The sequence below is a fragment of the Acipenser ruthenus genome, chromosome 20, assembly GCF_902713425.1.
Source record: "Acipenser ruthenus chromosome 20, fAciRut3.2 maternal haplotype, whole genome shotgun sequence".
NCBI classification, from domain to species: domain Eukaryota; kingdom Metazoa; phylum Chordata; class Actinopteri; order Acipenseriformes; family Acipenseridae; genus Acipenser; species Acipenser ruthenus.
This window is the reverse complement of record NC_081208.1, coordinates 16269330-16288180: the sequence shown is the minus strand read 5'-3', so window position 1 is coordinate 16288180 and position 18851 is coordinate 16269330. Positions and strand designations below refer to the sequence as shown.

The following is an 18851-nucleotide window of genomic DNA, read 5'->3' as shown; positions in this document are numbered from 1 at the left end:
CATGGACTGTATGTGATTGAATAGAATCTGAAACAGCACTCACCTGTGACATGGACTGTATGTGATTGAATAGAATCTGAAACAGCTCTCACCTGTGACATGGACTGTATGTGATTGAATAGAATCTGAAACAGCTCTCACCTGTGACATGGACTGTATGTGATTGAATAGAATCTGAAACAGCACTCACCTGTGACATGGACTGTATGTGATTGAATAGAATCTGAAACAGCACTCACCTGTGGCAGAGATGTCCGTGTAGTTCCTATCCAGTTCTGAATACTGGGATTGAAGTTCGAGGTTCTTAGCCTGCAGGTTATAAACTGCAATGGAGAGTGCTTTTGTCAAACAGCTGCACACAAACCTTACTGTCTCTATACACAAGCTTACTTTGACACAGATCCATAATCACTGATGTTATGAGTAGATATAATACAGTTTCAACTTCAACCCGATCTTGTGACTATTTTCATGTTAAAAGTAATTCAAGTTGTTGCACTTGCCATCCTTGCTGTTCCTAGTATCGTAGAAACTATTTCAAAGGGTTTCTGAAAGACCTGACGCTTTGAGATACTGGCTTCACACTCGGTGCACATAACTCGCTTATTGTCCAGGTCAAGTTCAACCACGGGTGTCAAGTTATACCTTAAAATCTATGACTGAGTGTTTCTGAAGGTATGAAAGGATTGTTTGGAATTTCTCCATTTCTAAGTACAGTCATTTAAAGGTTCGGTGTACTCACAGAGCACCCCCAGGGCTATAATGGCTGCCAGCAGCAGGCAGCTCAGAGCTATAAGAAGCCACACAGCCCATCCACAGGAAGCTGCTGGTCTATCAGAAGAATCCACAGGTGTTGCCGATTCTGAAAAGAAGAGAAATAAAGGAGTGTTAACCAAGGTTTTAAAATTCAATGTTCTTACCTCTTATTAGCTCCAGACAGAGACATTATCTCTGCCCCTTAATTTTATTATAACACCTGAGTTTGGAATATGTAGATATTTCTGCTCAACAGATTAAAAGCTGCTGCTGCTTCCTGGTACCTGATTACTTCCTGTTGTGAGCTGTAGTCAGACCATGTGACCTACAGCACAGGTACAAGGATTCAGCAGTTTATCTACGAATTCTATTTGCAATTTATAAGTGCATTTCAAAGAAGATCGGGTTAGCGCTCCTTTGAAAAATGTTAAAAAACATTTCCAATGCCTGTGCTTTAGAAACAGTGTGAACATGCAACTATTCAGGGATGGAAATAATAACCCTTGTTTGTAACAAGTACAGCTGTTCACATTTATAATTGGTGTATTGATATGAAGTATATGTGATGAAACCATTTCTTTATTCGAAATGTAACCCTGGTACCCTGTTGAAGATGAGCTATTCAGCCCTCAATCTCTGGTATTTACAGCCCAGCACATTACTGTATTACTGCAAACAAAGGAGGAGCTGTAGGAGGCTTCTTGATTGGGAAAGTCATCTAAACAATTTCACAGTTATAATTTGATTATACAAACTAGTCCCAAATAGTTTGTATAATACACGTTTTACTACATGTAAATACCAATCTATATCAGAACCCCTAGGTATCCTGAACAGTGCTGGAGCTGGCTGGTTTGTCAGCTGTCCTGTGGCACAGACTGCTGAAGATGCTTTTTACTCCACTGTTGCTCTCCTGGTCTTATGCATTGGGGCTGCTTGCTGTCTGTGTTTGCATAGATATAATCTGATGCATAGTAGTTCATCTCCAGAGCTAGTGCTGAGAAGAGACAGAACTGACTTCGTTCTACAGAGCAGCCCTGACTCTTGTATTAACAGTTGTAACTCGGCCTTTGGCCAATGTTTTGTTTGCGCCCATTAAGTGTAACCGACCCAGACACGGAACTGAAAGTTAAGCACTTTTATTAAACACAAAAACAAATAAACAAACAAAACCCCAACTCCACTTTGGAGCGCTGCCTAAACCTTTCTTTGGTCTAACTACGCTTGGACGGCTAAGCTGCTTACCATCCCAAAACACACAGGCTCACACAGTGCTCTCCTCGACCACACAGGTCTCTTCTGCAGCTGGCTTTTTCTCTGACAGCCTGGCTGCAGGTTCCCTTGCCTTTATCCGGGCTTCATCAGGTGCTTCACATTAGAAAGGAGCCAGGTGGCTCCCCTCTGGTAACCCTGTGGCCTTCTGGGAAATGTAGTCCTGCAGCTCCCTCGTGGACTACACATTTTCTACTCTATCAGACATCTTCTATCGTCTCTGCCACACAGTGCAGGCTTAGGGGGCTGCAGGAAATGTGTTTACACACTTGGGGTGGGTGGAGCTGAACGCTGCTAAATACAGTACACTGCGAAGTTTAGCTGTGAAATCTGTCACCTCTGAAAACTGAAGTGTAAAATACAAGCAAAGACCCAAAACATCTTCAACACAAGACATGGGGAGGGGGGGGAGTGATAATATTGCAATCCTAATGAGCCATTGTTATAGTACTTCCAATAAGAGCAACATGCTGTGAACTACCAATCCCACTGTGAACTTGGATTCAACACTGTGCATATATGAAGAAAATACAATTTATAATATTTTATATTATAACCTACAGAGAAAATATTTTTTTTAATGCTTTTACAAATGTATCGACAATGTCCCTGGCCTGAATAGAGCGGATTCACTTTATAGTGTATATACGGTACAGTACACAGCGTAGGGGTTTCCAATTTCCAGTTCTACACTGCAGCATCTCATAAAACAGCTCTGTGTTTGATACAAGGCTGTGATGTGGGTTTGAACATGGCAGCAGTGCCCAGTATAGACAATGAAGAGGGGCTGCAAGTTTCATTTACTGATCTTGACATCACACTTCCTCCTTCTCAGTGGCTGCAGTGACCATTTCTATAACATCAGAGAGGGAACATTTATTCTGAGGCAGAAGCATTACTAATGTGTTCGGTTTTAACTTTTACAGGAACTGAGTTTTTTTTTTTTTTGTCAAATTTAACCCTTGCAGAACTGCAGAGTGCTCCAGTAGTAACTAAATCAACATACTAATATTTCCTACATACTGATCTAGATCTGTCTATCTGTTTATTTTTAGTATAAGACATTTAATGTTCTTGTCAATCTGCTGCCGTCGGCCCGCCGCCCTTTTTACAAAACGTTAAGGACTCTTTTTGAATAAATGAATCAAGTTTGTAGTTCATTAAACCCTTTCCTTCTGCTTTACAGCTGGTTTATTAGCAAATGAGGATTTTTCAAAGCTCTGTTTAATATATAATGTAATACATATGGTAAAAAAGAAGACAAGAGAAAGTTTAAGATTGGTGTTTGTGTGTCTTTAGACTTACCCCCATGTTGCGCTCCTGCTCTCCTGCTTGGCGGCTGCTTGATGTCCACGTTTTCATAAACCTGATCTGATTCATAGCTGCCCATCTCCATAGCAAGTGCTGTCTGAGAAGAGCCAGATACACATCTGAACTAAAGAGGAAGTTCTCACTCCTATATTAACAGTGCAGACTCTGCAGGGCTGGGCAGGGGCTAGAGGAAGTGGGGATTCACACTTCACTCTGCAACACAGTGTAAATGCTGTCCATCTCTATAGATATAGTGCTGTATGAGGAGTCAGCTACAGAGGACTCAGATAGGGGTTTAAAGGTATTGTAACAGGACAATGCTGGGTTAATATAGTATGACTGTTCACCTACTCTCAGGGAGATGGAACAAGCAGACATTTGATATTTGCTGACATTTGCAGGAAAAAGTTAAAGTATAGCTCAAGAGTTCCTTCCTCTTATTTCTGAGACCAATGTATACATACGTTGCTTTTGTATGTGGTTATGGGGTGAGATCAGCTTTATTGTGTGTGGAGCCAGGGCATTAACCTAGCAACTGGTGACACCAAATAATCAAATGTGATGCTAATATAAATAGGGGCTAGTTCAAACTGTTTGAATAAGCATGTTGTGCTTGTTATTGGTCTCCATGCTACAATTTGTGAGGGTCCGCAATTACATAAAACAATGTATAGGGAGGTGTGTGTAACAAGATTGTATTCATCAGTTTTAGCCAAACTTAAAGATGTGAAACGAAAACTTAAAAAATAGTTGTTTTTTTACACCAATAAAAAAAAAACCTTTTAATGCGCAAAAATCAGCTTATTATTGAACTGGAAGTGCATCTTGGATTAACTGTGCACGCTGGGTTAACTTTGAGTTTTAATGGTTAAAAATTATTAAAATTATTATATTAAAATAACATCACAATTCAACTAAACAAATGTGCATGTGCTGCATTTTTTGGTTAAAATAGCAAATCTCTGATTGGTTTTACATTAAGTGCCTCTAAAACAACACTTCTCACTGTAAACCACCTGTCAAAAGAGGGAGGCACCCACTGACCAGCTGCCCCAGTGCACTGTACTGCAGTAAAATGCATAGGACTGATTTTAAAAGAGTAATATTTAGTTTACAACGTATCAAAATGTGATCATTAAATGCTTATTTTAAAGTAAAAAAAAAAAAAAATGGTCTCTTAATAAGTGCTCCACTATAAATGCTATATTTCTACTAATATTTATTTGGCTGGTACAAAGACATAGTAGCACAATTGTTACTTTTTTTACTTGGTGTAATAAAATGAGCCATAACAAAATCTGTAATGCATATCTAACTGAAACCTGAAACTGAAACCTGTTTATTACTTAAGTATTAGAATGTATAGATTCAATGTATATCGCTTTGATTAATGTGTGATTGTTTATCCCTAAGTATGCCCTACAACGTTTAAAAAACTAAACTGCTTCAGTACTGTCAGAATTGCTGCTGCGCTGAGCTCCTGATCGCTCTGCTATTTCTGAAACACTGGCTGCTGCAGAGGCGAGCAGCAGGCCTATGGGCCAGTCAAACTTGAAAGCGCATCACTTATTCACTCCGAAACCTCACATGATTTGTTAATAATTCCTGACAGATAGCACTAACTAATTATGTACTTTCTGAACGTGTGGTAGGTGGTTACGGAGTCAAAATACTGCCTCAATTTATTTATTTTTTAAATGTTGCGAGTGGCAGAAGTAGGCCGGTCTTCGTTGGGGCTTCTGAAGGGAGCATCACATTTGCTCTGGCGCTCCTGTGGGTTAGGGAGGCAAAACCGGCGCACTGTTTCTCCTCATCGCACTACAGTGAAACCTGTTGGCAAGCCACCCAGTGAGCTCAGTGGGACACCTGCAGGGCTGGCATTTGTCCTAGTGGTCGACAGCTCGCTGACATCCGCTCTCAAGTTCCGGGGTGAAAAGGAAGCTTGGGTAGGGTCGTGGAATCGGAGGATGCCCACTGAACACTCTGGTGTCCTGAGCTGCATTGGCAGTTGCTCTTGGGCTCTGACAACAGTGCCCGGTCAATGACATCAATAGCTGCTAAATTTGGACGATGTTGTTTTCTTAACAGAAATGTAAGGTACTTCGGACAAATTAGCCAGACATTAACAACAGTTCCCAGTGAATCTTGGGCAATGGTTTGTGTAACTATGCAAATTTAAAAATCTATTTTTGGTGGACTGGATATTTCAGGCAATCAACCTGGGCAGGAAGGAGAATTTAACTCCATCCCTGCCAATATTTCCAAGGGCAGAGCCCTGCTCTGCCACATATATATATATATATATATATATATATATATATATATATATATATATATATATATATATATACCTCCAATATATTTTAGTAGCTGTATTTACGATTGTTTCAACATTTACCACCTTCTACTGGGCAATGTCATTATTGTCTGGCCAGTGTTGTTATTTAGATCTTTATGACTACATTGACCGACAAAATTGGCCAATGATGTCATTGGCCATTACTGTTGGGTTCTGACAACAGTGCCCGGTCATTGGCTGACTTCAGACTTTGGCAATCCACACACAGAGCGGAGGGCAGGCGTGAACCACAAGAACACACAATAAGGAATGGAGAGAATTGATGGTTTAAAGTCAAAAGTTTAGCTTTTGTAAATTAGCTTTTAAATTTTAAATCTTTTACATTTATTTGTCACATTACATTATACCAAACTGTTTTTATATTTCATCTTACTTTCTTTTTACTCTATTTCTCTATACAAATGTGTTTTATTTTGACTTTCTTTTGTTTTGTCTTGTACAGTGCTTTGTATGAAAGGCATTATATACTGTAAATAACTGTAACAGAGTTCTTGCTTGTGGGTGCGTGGATTCGCTGCTGAGTGACAGGCAGGAGACCAAGACAGGTTGAAGTTAACCACCTCCCCCCTTGATTGACGCCTCTCTGTGTCGGTGGGAGTCACAGCTGGGCAGGAGGGTACATTAGGTCTTTGTGTGGGCCGCAGTTTCCATCCCGGTGCCCCCTTAAGAAGGGACCGAGGACCGGCGACGGGACCCAGGCGGTGTGGATAGGGCGACCGGAGCGCAGGCTGGTGACCGGGCGGCTGCAGCTGCAGGCAGAGGCGAGAGCCCCTGCGACAGTGTACTGACGTCTGGTTCACCAGGGGGAGCGAAACAGGAGTCTGGGCGAACAACCGTGCCTGGTGGTGCCGCGACCTGGGACTCAGGCCCAGCGATGAGAGGTCCAGACACGACGATGGGGTGTCTGGGAGCATGGGCCGAGGGAGCTGACCCTTAGGCGCCGGAATGGAGCGCAGGGGTGGAGGTCGGGGCTGTGGTGGATCTGGTCTCCTCGACTCCTCCACCATAGAAACCCGTTGCTTCTCTCCTTCCTCACTGTCGGTGTCGGCAGCACCTCCTCCTCAGGCTGTTGGACGGCAGCTCCTCCTCCTCTGGCTGTCGGGACAGTAGCTCCTCCTTCTTTGGCCCTCGGAACGGCAGCTACTCCTTCTTGGACTGTAGCTCCTCCTCTGGCTCTTCAGACAGGCAGGCAGCCACTCACTCCTACTCTGGCCTTTGAGGACGGTAGCTCCTCCTACTTTAGCCTTGGAGGACAATAGCTCCTTCCCCTCTGACTTTCAGGGCGCCAGCTGCTCCCTCTGTGGCTTTTCACCCACGTCTCAGTTGGCTCCCCTCTCTGGCTCGCTCAGCAGCACCTCCGATGGCTGCTGGGGGTCACCTGCGGGCTTGCACTTGTCCCCCCCCAAAAAATTTCAGGGGTTTGGGGCATCAGCTTTTTCCCCAGGGGTCCTCCCCCCTGGAATCACAATCTCCTACTGATGTCCCACCTTGCCTCGGCGAAACGCAGCGAATCCCACTGCTGCCACCATATGTAACAGGGTTCTTGCTTGTGGGTGCGTGCATTCGCTGCTGAGTGACAGGCAGGAGACCAAGACAGGTTGAAGTTAACCACCTCCCCCCTTGATTGATGCCTCTCTGTGTCGGTGGGAGTTACAGCTGGGCAGGAGGGTACATTAGGTCTTTGTGTGGGCCGCAGTTTCCATCCCGGTGCCCCCTTAAGAAGGGACCGAGGACCGACGACGGGACCCAGGCGGTGTGGATAGGGCGACCGGAGTGCAGGCTGGTGACCAGGTGGCTGCAGCTGCAGGCAGAGGCGAGAGCCCCTGCGACAGTGTACTGACGTCTGGTTCACCAGGGGGAGCGAAACAGGAGTCTGGGCGAACAACCGTGCCTGGTGGTGCCGCGACCTTGGACTCAGGCCCAGCGATGAGAGGTCCAGACACGACGATGGGGTATCTGGGAGCATGGGCCGAGGGAGCTGACCCTTAGGCGCCGGAATGGAGCGCAGGGGTGGAGGTCGGGGCTGTGGTGGATCTGGTCTCCTCGACTCCTCCACCATAGAAACCCGTTGCTTCTCTCCTTCCTCACTGTCGGCGTCGGCAGCACCTCCTCCTCAGGCTGTTGGACGGCAGCTCCTCCTCCTCCGGCTGTCGGGACAGTAGCTCCTCCTTCTTTGGCCCTCGGGAAGGCAGCTACTCCTTCTTGGACTGTAGCTCCTCCTCTGGCTCTTCAGACAGGCAGGCAGCCACTCACTCCTACTCTGGCCTTTGAGGACGGTAGCTCCTCCTACTTTAGCCTTGGAGGACAATAGCTCCTTCCCCTCTGACTTTCAGGGCGCCAGCTGCTCCCTCTGTGGCTTTTCACCCACGTCTCAGTTGGCTCCCCTCTCTGGCTCCCTCAGCAGCACCTCCGGTGGCTGCTGGGGGTCACCTGCGGGCTTGCACTTGTCCCCCCCAAAAAAATTTCAGGGGTTTGGGGCATCAGCTTTTTCCCCAGGGGTCCTCCCCCCTGGAATCACAATCTCCTACTGATGTCCCACCTTGCCTCGGCGAAACGCAGCGAATCCCACCGCTGCCACCATATGTAACAGGGTTCTTGCTTGTGGGTGTGTGCATTCGCTGCTGAGTGACAGGCAGGAGACCAAGACAGGTTGAAATTGACACACCCCACAGGCGTGCAGGATTTATTTACACACACATACACACACACACACACACAGAACAGCTCACGTGACACTACCAACCATGGTAGCTCACTGAGTGCATACAGCCAGCTTACGAAAAAACAAAATAAAACACAATACAAAAAAATATAAAATAAAAGGTGCCATAAAAACGGCGTGCCCTACTCCCTAATGCATGGAGGTCCTGCTTGCTCACCTCGCTATACTTTAAGGGGATCTACCATCCCCGAACTAATCTTTATGTATCAACACAAACCCCGACTCCGGCCATCGGCGGTTTTGGCAGCTTCTTTTGGCTCCGATCCCGGTTCACCATCACGGCGATCAGAGGATTTCAGCAACTTATTTCTCGCACTATGTTCGGGTAGCGTGGACGATCTTCATCCCGTTGTCCGTGGCTTTGCAGCAGCCCCGAGGTGAACAGACAGGACCTCTTTATACCTGATGCCGTGCTGGAACACACCTACCCGTTGATTATCTACAGCTGGCAATCACACACAACAGGCAGGCAATCCCAGGAGTGTCAGGTACAGCAATAAATTAAATGATAACAATTACACAATATTATTTACAATGCATACACACACAAACCCCCTCTTCATGTGCAGGGCTCCTGCCCTGATACAATATCATTTGATTTGATTTGTAATTCTGTGATTCCAACAGGACACAGTACAGTTTGGAGAAACAAACATCACAAGGTGTCCCATTGATATAACATTCTGGTCTTGCTGCTTGTACAGTGATTGAACCTGGTTTGAGAAACAATCCACAAACTCACACATTGAGGAAGGACTGCAATAAAACAAGCAGGAGACCTTTAAAGAGATCCACACTTTATTATTATTATATAAAACACAGCAATGTTGATGGCAGTTACAATGAGAGAGAGTTTATACCAGATCAGTCCAACAAGAGCTACAGTATAAACTGGGGCTGTGTCACAAAGACGGCCGGAGTGGGTGGCGTCAGACCAGAAACAGGAACACAAACAACAGAGACTTGGATTTTGGTTAAGCTGAGCGCGTGATCGCGCTCAGCATTTAATATTTAACAGCCCAGAAAATAAAAGGTTTTAAACACAAAAACACGGGACACGGCACTTGTAGCCCAAAATAAACAGACGAACAAAACGGACTATACAGTAAACGGACAGACACACAAACAAACACGGTGAGTTTTAAATAAACAAGTATCGTGCTGGTCCTACCAGCACGTAATAGTAATTGATATTTAAATGTATTTCTCCTTCTCTCTCACCCGTTCTCCACTCACCGAACACCTAACCACGAGTGACTAAACGTGCATCTATTTATACTGTTGTGCTGGGATTCAATTACTAATTAATTACTCACTTGAATCCCAGCACGTGAATTCATTACGTGAAACCCCGTGTTCACATATTATATTTTAAATGCACGTGCGTGATGTGCAATCCCGTGCCTAAATACAAATATACACTTTTTAAATACACGTGAAACACAGACCCGTTTATATCCCGTGTACCAATGACTATACACCAACATTTACACACGCAACATACAACACATAACATACAATTGCACACAAGGGCGGGGCACATTGCCACAGGCTGTGATTTTTGAATTAAAACACAAAAACAAAATGTAAAAAAGAAACGTTTTTAACATGATAGATCTCTTAATTAATGTGCATAACTTTTTTTTTTTTTTTTTAATCGAAAGAGGAAGCATATTAGTGTAGCACAGTGCAGTGAAACATTGTGCGCTGACAAGCCTAACAGAAGCAATTTTTAGTAAGCAAATCTGTAGTAATCTATGGAGAAACAACAACAGAAAATGATAGGGAACACAAATAAAGAGAAAAAAATGAAGTATTTAGAAGAAAAAAATAAATGGTGTGATTGCTTTTGCACTGTAATGCAGTTGCAATGTTAATATGTACATTTTTAAACACATGTAAATTTCAAGAAAAATATTAAGCAAATACAAGTCTAACTCGAGGGACAGGAACAGACATTCACAATATAACACACACTCCTCGTATAATGAGCAAGGGGTAAAGCAATAAACAATACTCAACGATTGTCTAGGATTTACTTTTCTGTTTCTGTTTAGTACTTTTATAAACTGCGGTGAGCTGCTCTAGAGAAATTGTCTTTGAGGACCAAAGACCACAAAGCCTAATAGACTTTCACTTCCTGCCCTCTCACCCACTTCCCTTCTCTCTACAACATACTGCACGCCTTGCAACCACATCAAAAACACTCAGATGAGTGGCTATCATCTCTATTGTTTGCCTAACACAGCAAATCACACCGATGTGCGCAGGAACAAGCAAGCTCTTGCACTTAATAAAACACAGTATAGCCTGGTCAGCAGAACCTAAACTACAAGAAATGCACAGAACTTCTAGTCAGCCAGTCAATTCAATCTGAGCAATAGGTAAATGATACTAATGTATTGAAAATGAGATTTCACAATGAATCATATTAGCTATGCCTATTAGAACCCATTAGTATTTAACCAGCGGGGATCGCTGAGATAGTTTCACAAACCCTTCTGACTGGCACAGAGCACTGTGTATCACCCCAGCTCTGCAGGGAAGCTGCTCTGTAATCGATGACAGCACAGTCTGCATTAGAATGTCATTTACCATCAAGAGAAAGTCCATTGTCTGGCTCATTGTGTTTCCAGTACCTGAAATAGATGAATATTAAATGAATACTTTGCCATGATAAACCATACAGCAAGTGAACTGGGACCAGTGCCTCTGACTCTTTCAAATGGACAGACAGCGGGCTAGTTCAGCAGCCTCTCATTCATGCCTTTCACCTTCCTCTGGAGGAGGCCTGGGTTCCAGTCTTTTCACTTTCTGAACACTGGGACTGGAGCCTTTAATTCAGAACGAGGTGGCACAGGAATTCACATTGAAACATTTAAATGAATAAATTAAAAAATACATAACTACAGTGTATATTGTGCATCGGGTGTTATTCATTAGCACTACAGTATAGAGTGTCATGTTCTCACGTTGTACTCAGAGGTGTGTTGTCCACCCAGAGAAACTCTCCCTCTGTGACCTCATCAGAGAGTCCAATCCAAAAGAAATCTCTGATTCGTCTCACTTGGCTGTGTATGAACTCCTAAACAAACCACAACCACAGTCAACTGAACTCATACCTCACACAATTTTATTTTTAGTTTAAAAACAAAATCAGATTCCAGGGTAGCAAAGGTTACGGAAATTCTTCAGACAGAGTGTAGCAAATGGTGGAGAGATTCCTTCATCAGCCCAGCTGAGACGTGAATATTTACCTAAAGCAGGAGATGGGATTGTTAAAACAGTCTGGTTGCTTGTCAGTGGTCACCGACGAGTCGACTGATGCACAAGATCAGTATGGGTTACATATTGTATTTGTTTTGCAAGACCTAAATGGTGAACATGCACCTGACATAGTAAAACTGAAAGCTGTCCTTGCAGATACACTTTACCTACAGGCTGTTAATTACAACACCATTTCACAAGCTAGTGTAAAGTGCTTGAGTAACTTTTGATGATAATTTTGATGTCAGTGCATTTATCTGTATATTTGCTGTTTTAAAAATAATAATAATAATAATCTGTACGCGTAATTTATTTAATATTTCCTTGCACATTCCGCAAAATACTTTTTGTCCGTCAAACCTGTGAGGGCGACCGATGCGACCTCGTGGTTGGTGGTAGTCTTCTCTTTCAGGCAACCAGGGTTACGGTAAGTAACCTAACGTTCCCTTTCAATTCGAAGACGATCACTAACAACATTATGCATGGGATAATGTATACCAGAGCCGTCATGAGGGAGAAGGAATGGCAGCATATGAGGGACGCATCAGAACTGCATAATCCAGGGATTAGTGGTGTGATCTTACACCCTCAAGGACCCTCGTGTCTAATGAAAGCAGGGCAGGGTCTACCACATTAAGGTGGTAGAACCTGGAGAAGGTATGCGGCGTAGCCCAGCTAGCCACAGTACAAATATCGGACAGCAAGGCCCTTCTGAAGAGGGCCCAAGATGTAGCCAGCCCTCTAGTGGAGTGTGTGGCTACCCTACCAGGTGGGGGCAAGCCAGCACCATTATACACAGTCGAGACTGTGTCCACAATCCAATGTGACAGACGCTGCTTAGCGAGGGGCTGTCCTAGCGTCCGTGCCCCGTGACAGACAAAGAGCTGGTCAGATTGACGCTGAGCTCTTGTCCTTTGCACGTAGCATCTCAATGCCCGCACTAGACAGAGGAAATTCAATCTCTCATCCTCCATTGAAGCAAACGGAGGTGGATGGAAGGACTCCAGTTCCAGAGACTGATTAATGTGGAAGACTGTGATCACCTTGTGGAGGAAAGCAGGGTTGGTGCGCAGAGACACCCTGCTGCCATCCTCCCAAATATGCATGCAGGAGCTGTGCACACACAGTGCCTGCAGCTCACTGACACGTTTAGCAGAGGTGATAGCCAAGAGGAAGGCACTTTAACTCTATGGAGTCTATGGGCTCAAACAGGGCCTTCGTGAGAGCCTCCAGTACAACATCAAGGTTCCACTCGGAGAGGACAGTCCTCCTGGGAGGGCGTAATTGCTGAACGCCTTTAAGAAGGAGGCTGTGTGGTCCAGTGGTTAAAGAAAAGGGCTTGTAACCAGAAGGTCCCCAGTTCAAATCCCACCTCAGCCACTGACTCATTGTGTGACTGTGAGCAAGTCACTTAACCTCCTTGTGCTCCGTCTTTCAGGTGAGACGTAATTGTAAGTGACTCTGCAGCTGATGCATAGTTCACACACTGTCTATGTAAGTCGCCTTGGATAAAGGTGTCTGCTAAATAAACAAATAATAATAATAAAAGAAACCAGGTAGCCAAAAATGTGCGCCCGGAGACACTGAATCTACGGGGGCATGGCAAGCAGATATAGCCGCTAAATACTCCTTCAAAGTGGAAGGTGACCTACAAGCATCAAGGAGTTCTTGCAGAAAATGTAAGATGACTGGCATAGGGCAAGATATGGGGTCATAGCTTCTAGCCAGACACCAAGCCTGGAAATACCTCCAATTATAGGTGTACAAGGACCTAGTGGAGTCTGCCCTAGTGCTCTGCAACGTACCCACAGTTGCATCTGATAGTCTTAGGGCTAACCAGCGGTCCCTTTCAGGGGCTAGACCCATAGCCAGAACCTGCCCGGTTCCGGGTGCCAAAGAGAGCCTTTTGTCTGACTGAGGAGATCCATGCGCAGTGGAAACTCCCAGGCTGGCCGTGCAACAGCTGATACAGGGTCGAAAACCAGATTCTCCTGGGCCACTTGGGGGCCACTAGGAGAACTCATGCTTCCTCTAAACTGACCTTTTCGAGAAAGGCCGGGAGCAGCGGTATAGGCAGGAAAGAGTACAAAAATGCTTTGGGCCACTCGTGGGCTGCTTTCAGCACCCACGCATTTATGTGCCGTGATGTCCGCAAACTCATCTGCCTGCCCAGACCGCTCCCCCCCCAACCAGAATTGGGTGCGTCTGTCATCACCAATTGATGGTTGTGTATCACTCCTATCCTTACGCCTTCGCTCAGGTGCGAGGCTTGCCTCCACCAGCATAGAGCTTCCCAGCATCGGCGAGGCACGGTCAGCCGACGGTGTCTATTGCGCTTGGGGTGCAGTGAACCCGTGTTGAATAGGGCCAGACAGTTGCGAATGGCAGCTACTCTGTCGACCGACGGGTAGGCTCGCATCGTAAGGGAATCCAGCCGGAGACTCAAGTAGACCGTACTTTACACCGGTATTAATTGATTCTGGTATCGTTCAGGGTGAGACCCAGTCTCAACAGATGCTTCATACAAATCGCTGTGTGGGCCACTGCTCCTTCCTGCGACTGGGGCAGATCAACCAGTCATCCAGGTAGTTCATAATCCTGATCACTTGCAGCTGCAAGGAAGCTAGGATTGCATCCGTGGACTTTAGCCATGCTTGATGTCGGCATAGCTCCAAGGGCATTGTTTAAACACTGGAGGCTGTAGACCTGTGTACTGAAGCACTCCACCAAGGGTGCAGAAGCACAGAGGACCGGGGCACCGAGTGCAGGTATTGCTAAGCACCAAGGCATGGAGCGTATAAACACTGAGGGTGCCGAAGCACTGAGAGGCACCTAGCCTTAACCGCGTGAAGTCAACACAACCCGAGGTAGCGCATAGCATACACCGGGGTGGATACACAGATTCGAGTGGCTGCGGTAGGCAATCAGGAGAGCAGTACAGGGGAGCGCTTGCTACACCACAGTGCAGAGCGGTGATAACCTGGTTCTGGAGCGTGCAGTTACACAACTTGGCAGCGCATATATATATATATATATATATATATATATATATATATATATATATATATATATATATAGGATTTTTCCACATTTGTTTGTGTTACAACATGGAATCAAAATTGATTTAATTAGGAGTTTTTGCCACTGATCATCCCCCCAGTGTAGTCTAAACCAAGCAATGGTACTTGCAATTTTATCAGTGTCTGAGGAAGATCATTTCAAAAGATACAGTAATTTGATAATGAGTTTGAAGGAAACTGTCAACGACACGTAGAAGTTTCAATATCTCAATTAAAATCTGCAGCAGGATAGTTTACTTTTTCTCAAAGTAGTTATGTTTAAGTTATTTACAGTACTCAAACTTTTTTTTTTAGGTGAGTAAATAAATATTTTTTTGTACAAACTCCACGTGTAATAGTCATTAATCGGAAGCTTACTTAACATTAAATAACAAACGTTTATAGCATAAACTACATTTTAATGGTGTTGCCATACACTATTTTATTCATCTCGTGCCAAAAATAAACCAATCATCTCTGCTCTTAACTAATAGCCTGTATTGGTAAATATATTTGTATTTAATGCAATATAACCGATCATTCTCTAATTGTGTTTACCACCAGCTGAAGAAAGTACTTTATTTATTTTACACAATACAATTTTTCGAACAAACTGCTGTACCATGTTGTTTTGAGCAAATTATAGATCTTAAGAATAGAATAATTCATACTGTGGTATATATTGTGCAACTTTAGGGTTCTTTTAAAGTTTCTGCTCCATTTTGAATAAAAAATCAAGTTTGCAGTTCATTAAGGCTTTTCCTTCTGTTTTAGAGCTGGTTTATTAGTCAATTATAATGTTTCAAAGCTCTGTTTAATATGTAAGAGAATACAGGCTAAAACAGAAGACAAGAGAAAGAGAAATGGGGGTACCCATGCTAACTTGAAGATTGGTGCCTGTGTGTCTCTCTACTTACCCCCATGTTGTGCTCCTGCTCTCGTGCATGGCGGCTGCTGGATGTCCATGTTTTCAAAATCATGATCCAATTCAAAGCTGTCCATCTCCATAGCAAGTGCTGTCTGAGAAGAGCCAGATACATGTCTGAACTGAAGAGGAAGTTCTCACTTCTATATTAACAGTGCAGACTCTGCAGGGGTGGGCAGGGGCTAGAGGATTTGGGGATTCATACTTCACTCTGTGGCTCAGTTTAAATGCTGTCCATCTCTATAGATATAGTGCTGTATGAGGAGTGAGCTACAGAGGACTCAGATAGGGGTTTAAAGGTATTGTAACAGGACAATATTGGGTTAATATGCTCTGACCATTCACCTACTCTCATGGAGATGGAACAAGCAGACTTCTGATATTTGTTAATATCCTGATTGGCTGGAGGGGCGTATGCTGAGGCGCTCCTGACCATAAAGGGAGGTTTCACAGACCACTCCCATCTTCTCCAAATCGCCTCCACAGCACATCTGCTCTTTGCATCCAAGTCTGGCTGAAGGATCAGCATTCGGCTCAAGAGAGTTTAGTGACAACATCGCCAAGCCTGAAACGTGAGAGCGAGAGAATGCAAGACCGTGGGAAACAGCAACAAGGCACTGTGTGTGACTCAGGATCAGGTACGGACTGGCCATCGGGAAGTGCGGGAGAATCCCCGGTGGGCCGGTCTGTTTGGACCTGCGTGGGCTGCTGTTCTACGTTTGATTTATAATTATTATTTTTATTTTTTTTCCCCATTACATGCTGAGAATGACGCTGTTATTAACTTGGCGGTCTCGCACTCTCGCGCGCGCACACATCACCACACCAGTCATCTCCTGGGTAGATCCAATATCGCAATATCTAAGGGGGGGCGAGGAGTGGCCACTTCCTGATTGGACTTGCTCGGAGTTTCTTAGAACGTGATTGGTCAGCCAGATTTCGTCTTTCGTTTGAACCTCTTGTATTGATAGTGGATGGTAGTGATGGGCAGTTCGATTATTTTTAGTGACTCGATTCATTTAATTCAGTTCAGTTTGGTGAATCGATTCATTTCTTTCATTTGATTCACTGATTCAATGACACAAAACCAATCAATGTAGACTGCATTAAGATTGTTTACGTAGGTTTATTTGAACCGGAAAGAACGAGTCAGTTAACGAACTGCACATCACAAAAGCTAGGGAGAATCTATATTTGGTTGACTGGGTTCATAAACATTAAATTAAATATAGTTTGACAAAAAAAGAATATATATTTGATTGACAGATCCATCCCTCCTTACCATAGATATATAGCTATGGTCTGGAGGATGTAACTGATGCCATTTTGGCTCACACAGAGTTCTTATCATGCACTAAGTAAGCAGGAATTTGGATCCAACATGGCACATACGGTCTTCAGTTTCATAACATTCAACGAGTTGACAGACAACCCGGTTTCCTTGTTACAACGAACAAATCAGCCAGACTCGAGAGGTAAGGAATCACTTCATGACTTTTGATAGGCTGGTAACTCGACTCCTGTGCGCCACGCAGCTTGTTCATTGGGTGAATCAAAAGAACCAATTCAATGGGGACTCTGATCCGATTCCCACCGTTCACCTTAGTGAGTCGTTCAAAAAGAACGATTCGTTCGCGAACTGCACATCACTAGTGGATGAGTATCAGTGTATAAAATGGAGAGAAAAAGAAAAGGTGGGGCAAAAAAGATTAGAGACAAACGGCAATGGTCTCTCGAGGCAGATGCCGCAAAATGCACAGAAATAATGGACATGTTCCGCAGGCCGGCTGGTAGTAGGGAGAGCGAGGGACGCCAGGAAGCCAGTATCAGCTGACTCAGCCTAGGGAGCCCACTGAAGAAGATGACGCTGTGGCAGGGTCGAGCACAGCAGGTACAAGCAGTAGAGTTTATGGTTGCATTAAAATAGATTAAAAGACTCGGCTGCGCCTCGTACCTAATAACGCCCTGGCTGTGACTTTATACACGATATATCATGGCCTCTCCTACATTATTGCTTTTATAAAACAGCTACACCAATATTTGTAACGTTAGTCACTTATTGAGATCTAGTCAGCTATGTATAACTATGCTAAGCTCCGCTAGCAAATCGACTAACCGTCCTATGCTAGCTGGCTAGCTGGGTTACTAAAAAAAAACATTAGCTCAAACATTTCCCAGGTCGCGTCTCTGTCTCTCTCCACCATTTAGCTGGTTACCCCTGATATAAACTGAAACAAAATCATGGCAAGCCGAGCTGATGGTGGTATTAGCCAATTTTTATTTGTAAAACCATAGCATGACATGCCATTTGGCTATGGTATTGACCCCTACTGGACACTCGCAGCGTAGATTTCACATTGCATGTATTGTATCACACTAACAAAATCCCAAATTTTAAAGCAATCGTTTCTTTCAAATTATAATAAAGTTTGCTATAGGTATTAATTAAATTGATTGCTGTTGTTCATTTACGCATATTAAAGCAGATGCAGCTGAGCTTGAGGAGCGAGAGAGGGACAAAATGGATGCTGTTGCAGGGTCCAGTGCAGAGAGAACAACAGCTGAGGAAAGAGAAGGAGAGAGAGAGAGAATATGCAGGTATTTGAAGTGAATACAGGGGGGTCAGCTGGTAGCTTTGATTACTTCACACGCCCTCAGTCCAAAGAGCTGGACACATTTTTGTTATCACCCTAACACAGTGCAACAGACTGAAGATGTCAGCTTGGGATGGATACAGTGTCAGAACAACAGGTGAGATGCCTGAGGAGGATGGAAACAGTGGAGCATGTGAAGAAGAGCTGGAGCTAGAGAACAAAACGTGCACTTCATGCAAAAACTGTGCCATGTGTTGCTATTTGATTCTATCCCGATACAATTTATTGACTGATGCCTATCACGTAATTGGTCTGGGCTACAAATTCCTCCTGACTTTGTCAGTAACACAAGTATTATTATTATTATTATTATTATTATTATTATTATTATTATTATTGTTTATTTAGCAGACGTCTTTATCCAAGGCGACTTACCAGAGACTAGGGTGTGTGAACTATGCATCAGCTGCAGAGTCACTTACAATTACGTCTCACCCGAAAGACGGAGCACAAGGAGTTAGTTAGTCAGGGTCACACAATGAGTTAGTTGCTGAAGTGGGATTAGAACCGGGAACCGGGAACCCTA

At 44.2% G+C, this 18851-nt stretch overlaps 1 protein-coding gene across 5 annotated transcripts in view; it reads right to left on the bottom strand.

The window, feature by feature from the left end:
• LOC131698935 (C-type lectin domain family 4 member E-like) overlaps positions 1-3443 on the bottom strand; it is a 49242-nt gene extending 45799 nt beyond the window's left edge. For all 5 annotated transcript variants that reach the window (XM_058994004.1, XM_058994008.1, XM_058994007.1 and 2 more), the window contains exons 1-3: positions 3334-3443; positions 743-862; positions 240-323 (exon numbers count right to left, since the gene is read on the bottom strand). In XM_058994004.1, the coding sequence (XP_058849987.1) occupies positions 240-323; positions 743-862; positions 3334-3424 (295 nt within the window). In that variant the 5' untranslated portion in view covers positions 3425-3443. The remainder of the gene's footprint in view (positions 1-239; positions 324-742; positions 863-3333) is intronic.
• Between the last annotated feature and the right edge of the window lie 15408 nt (positions 3444-18851).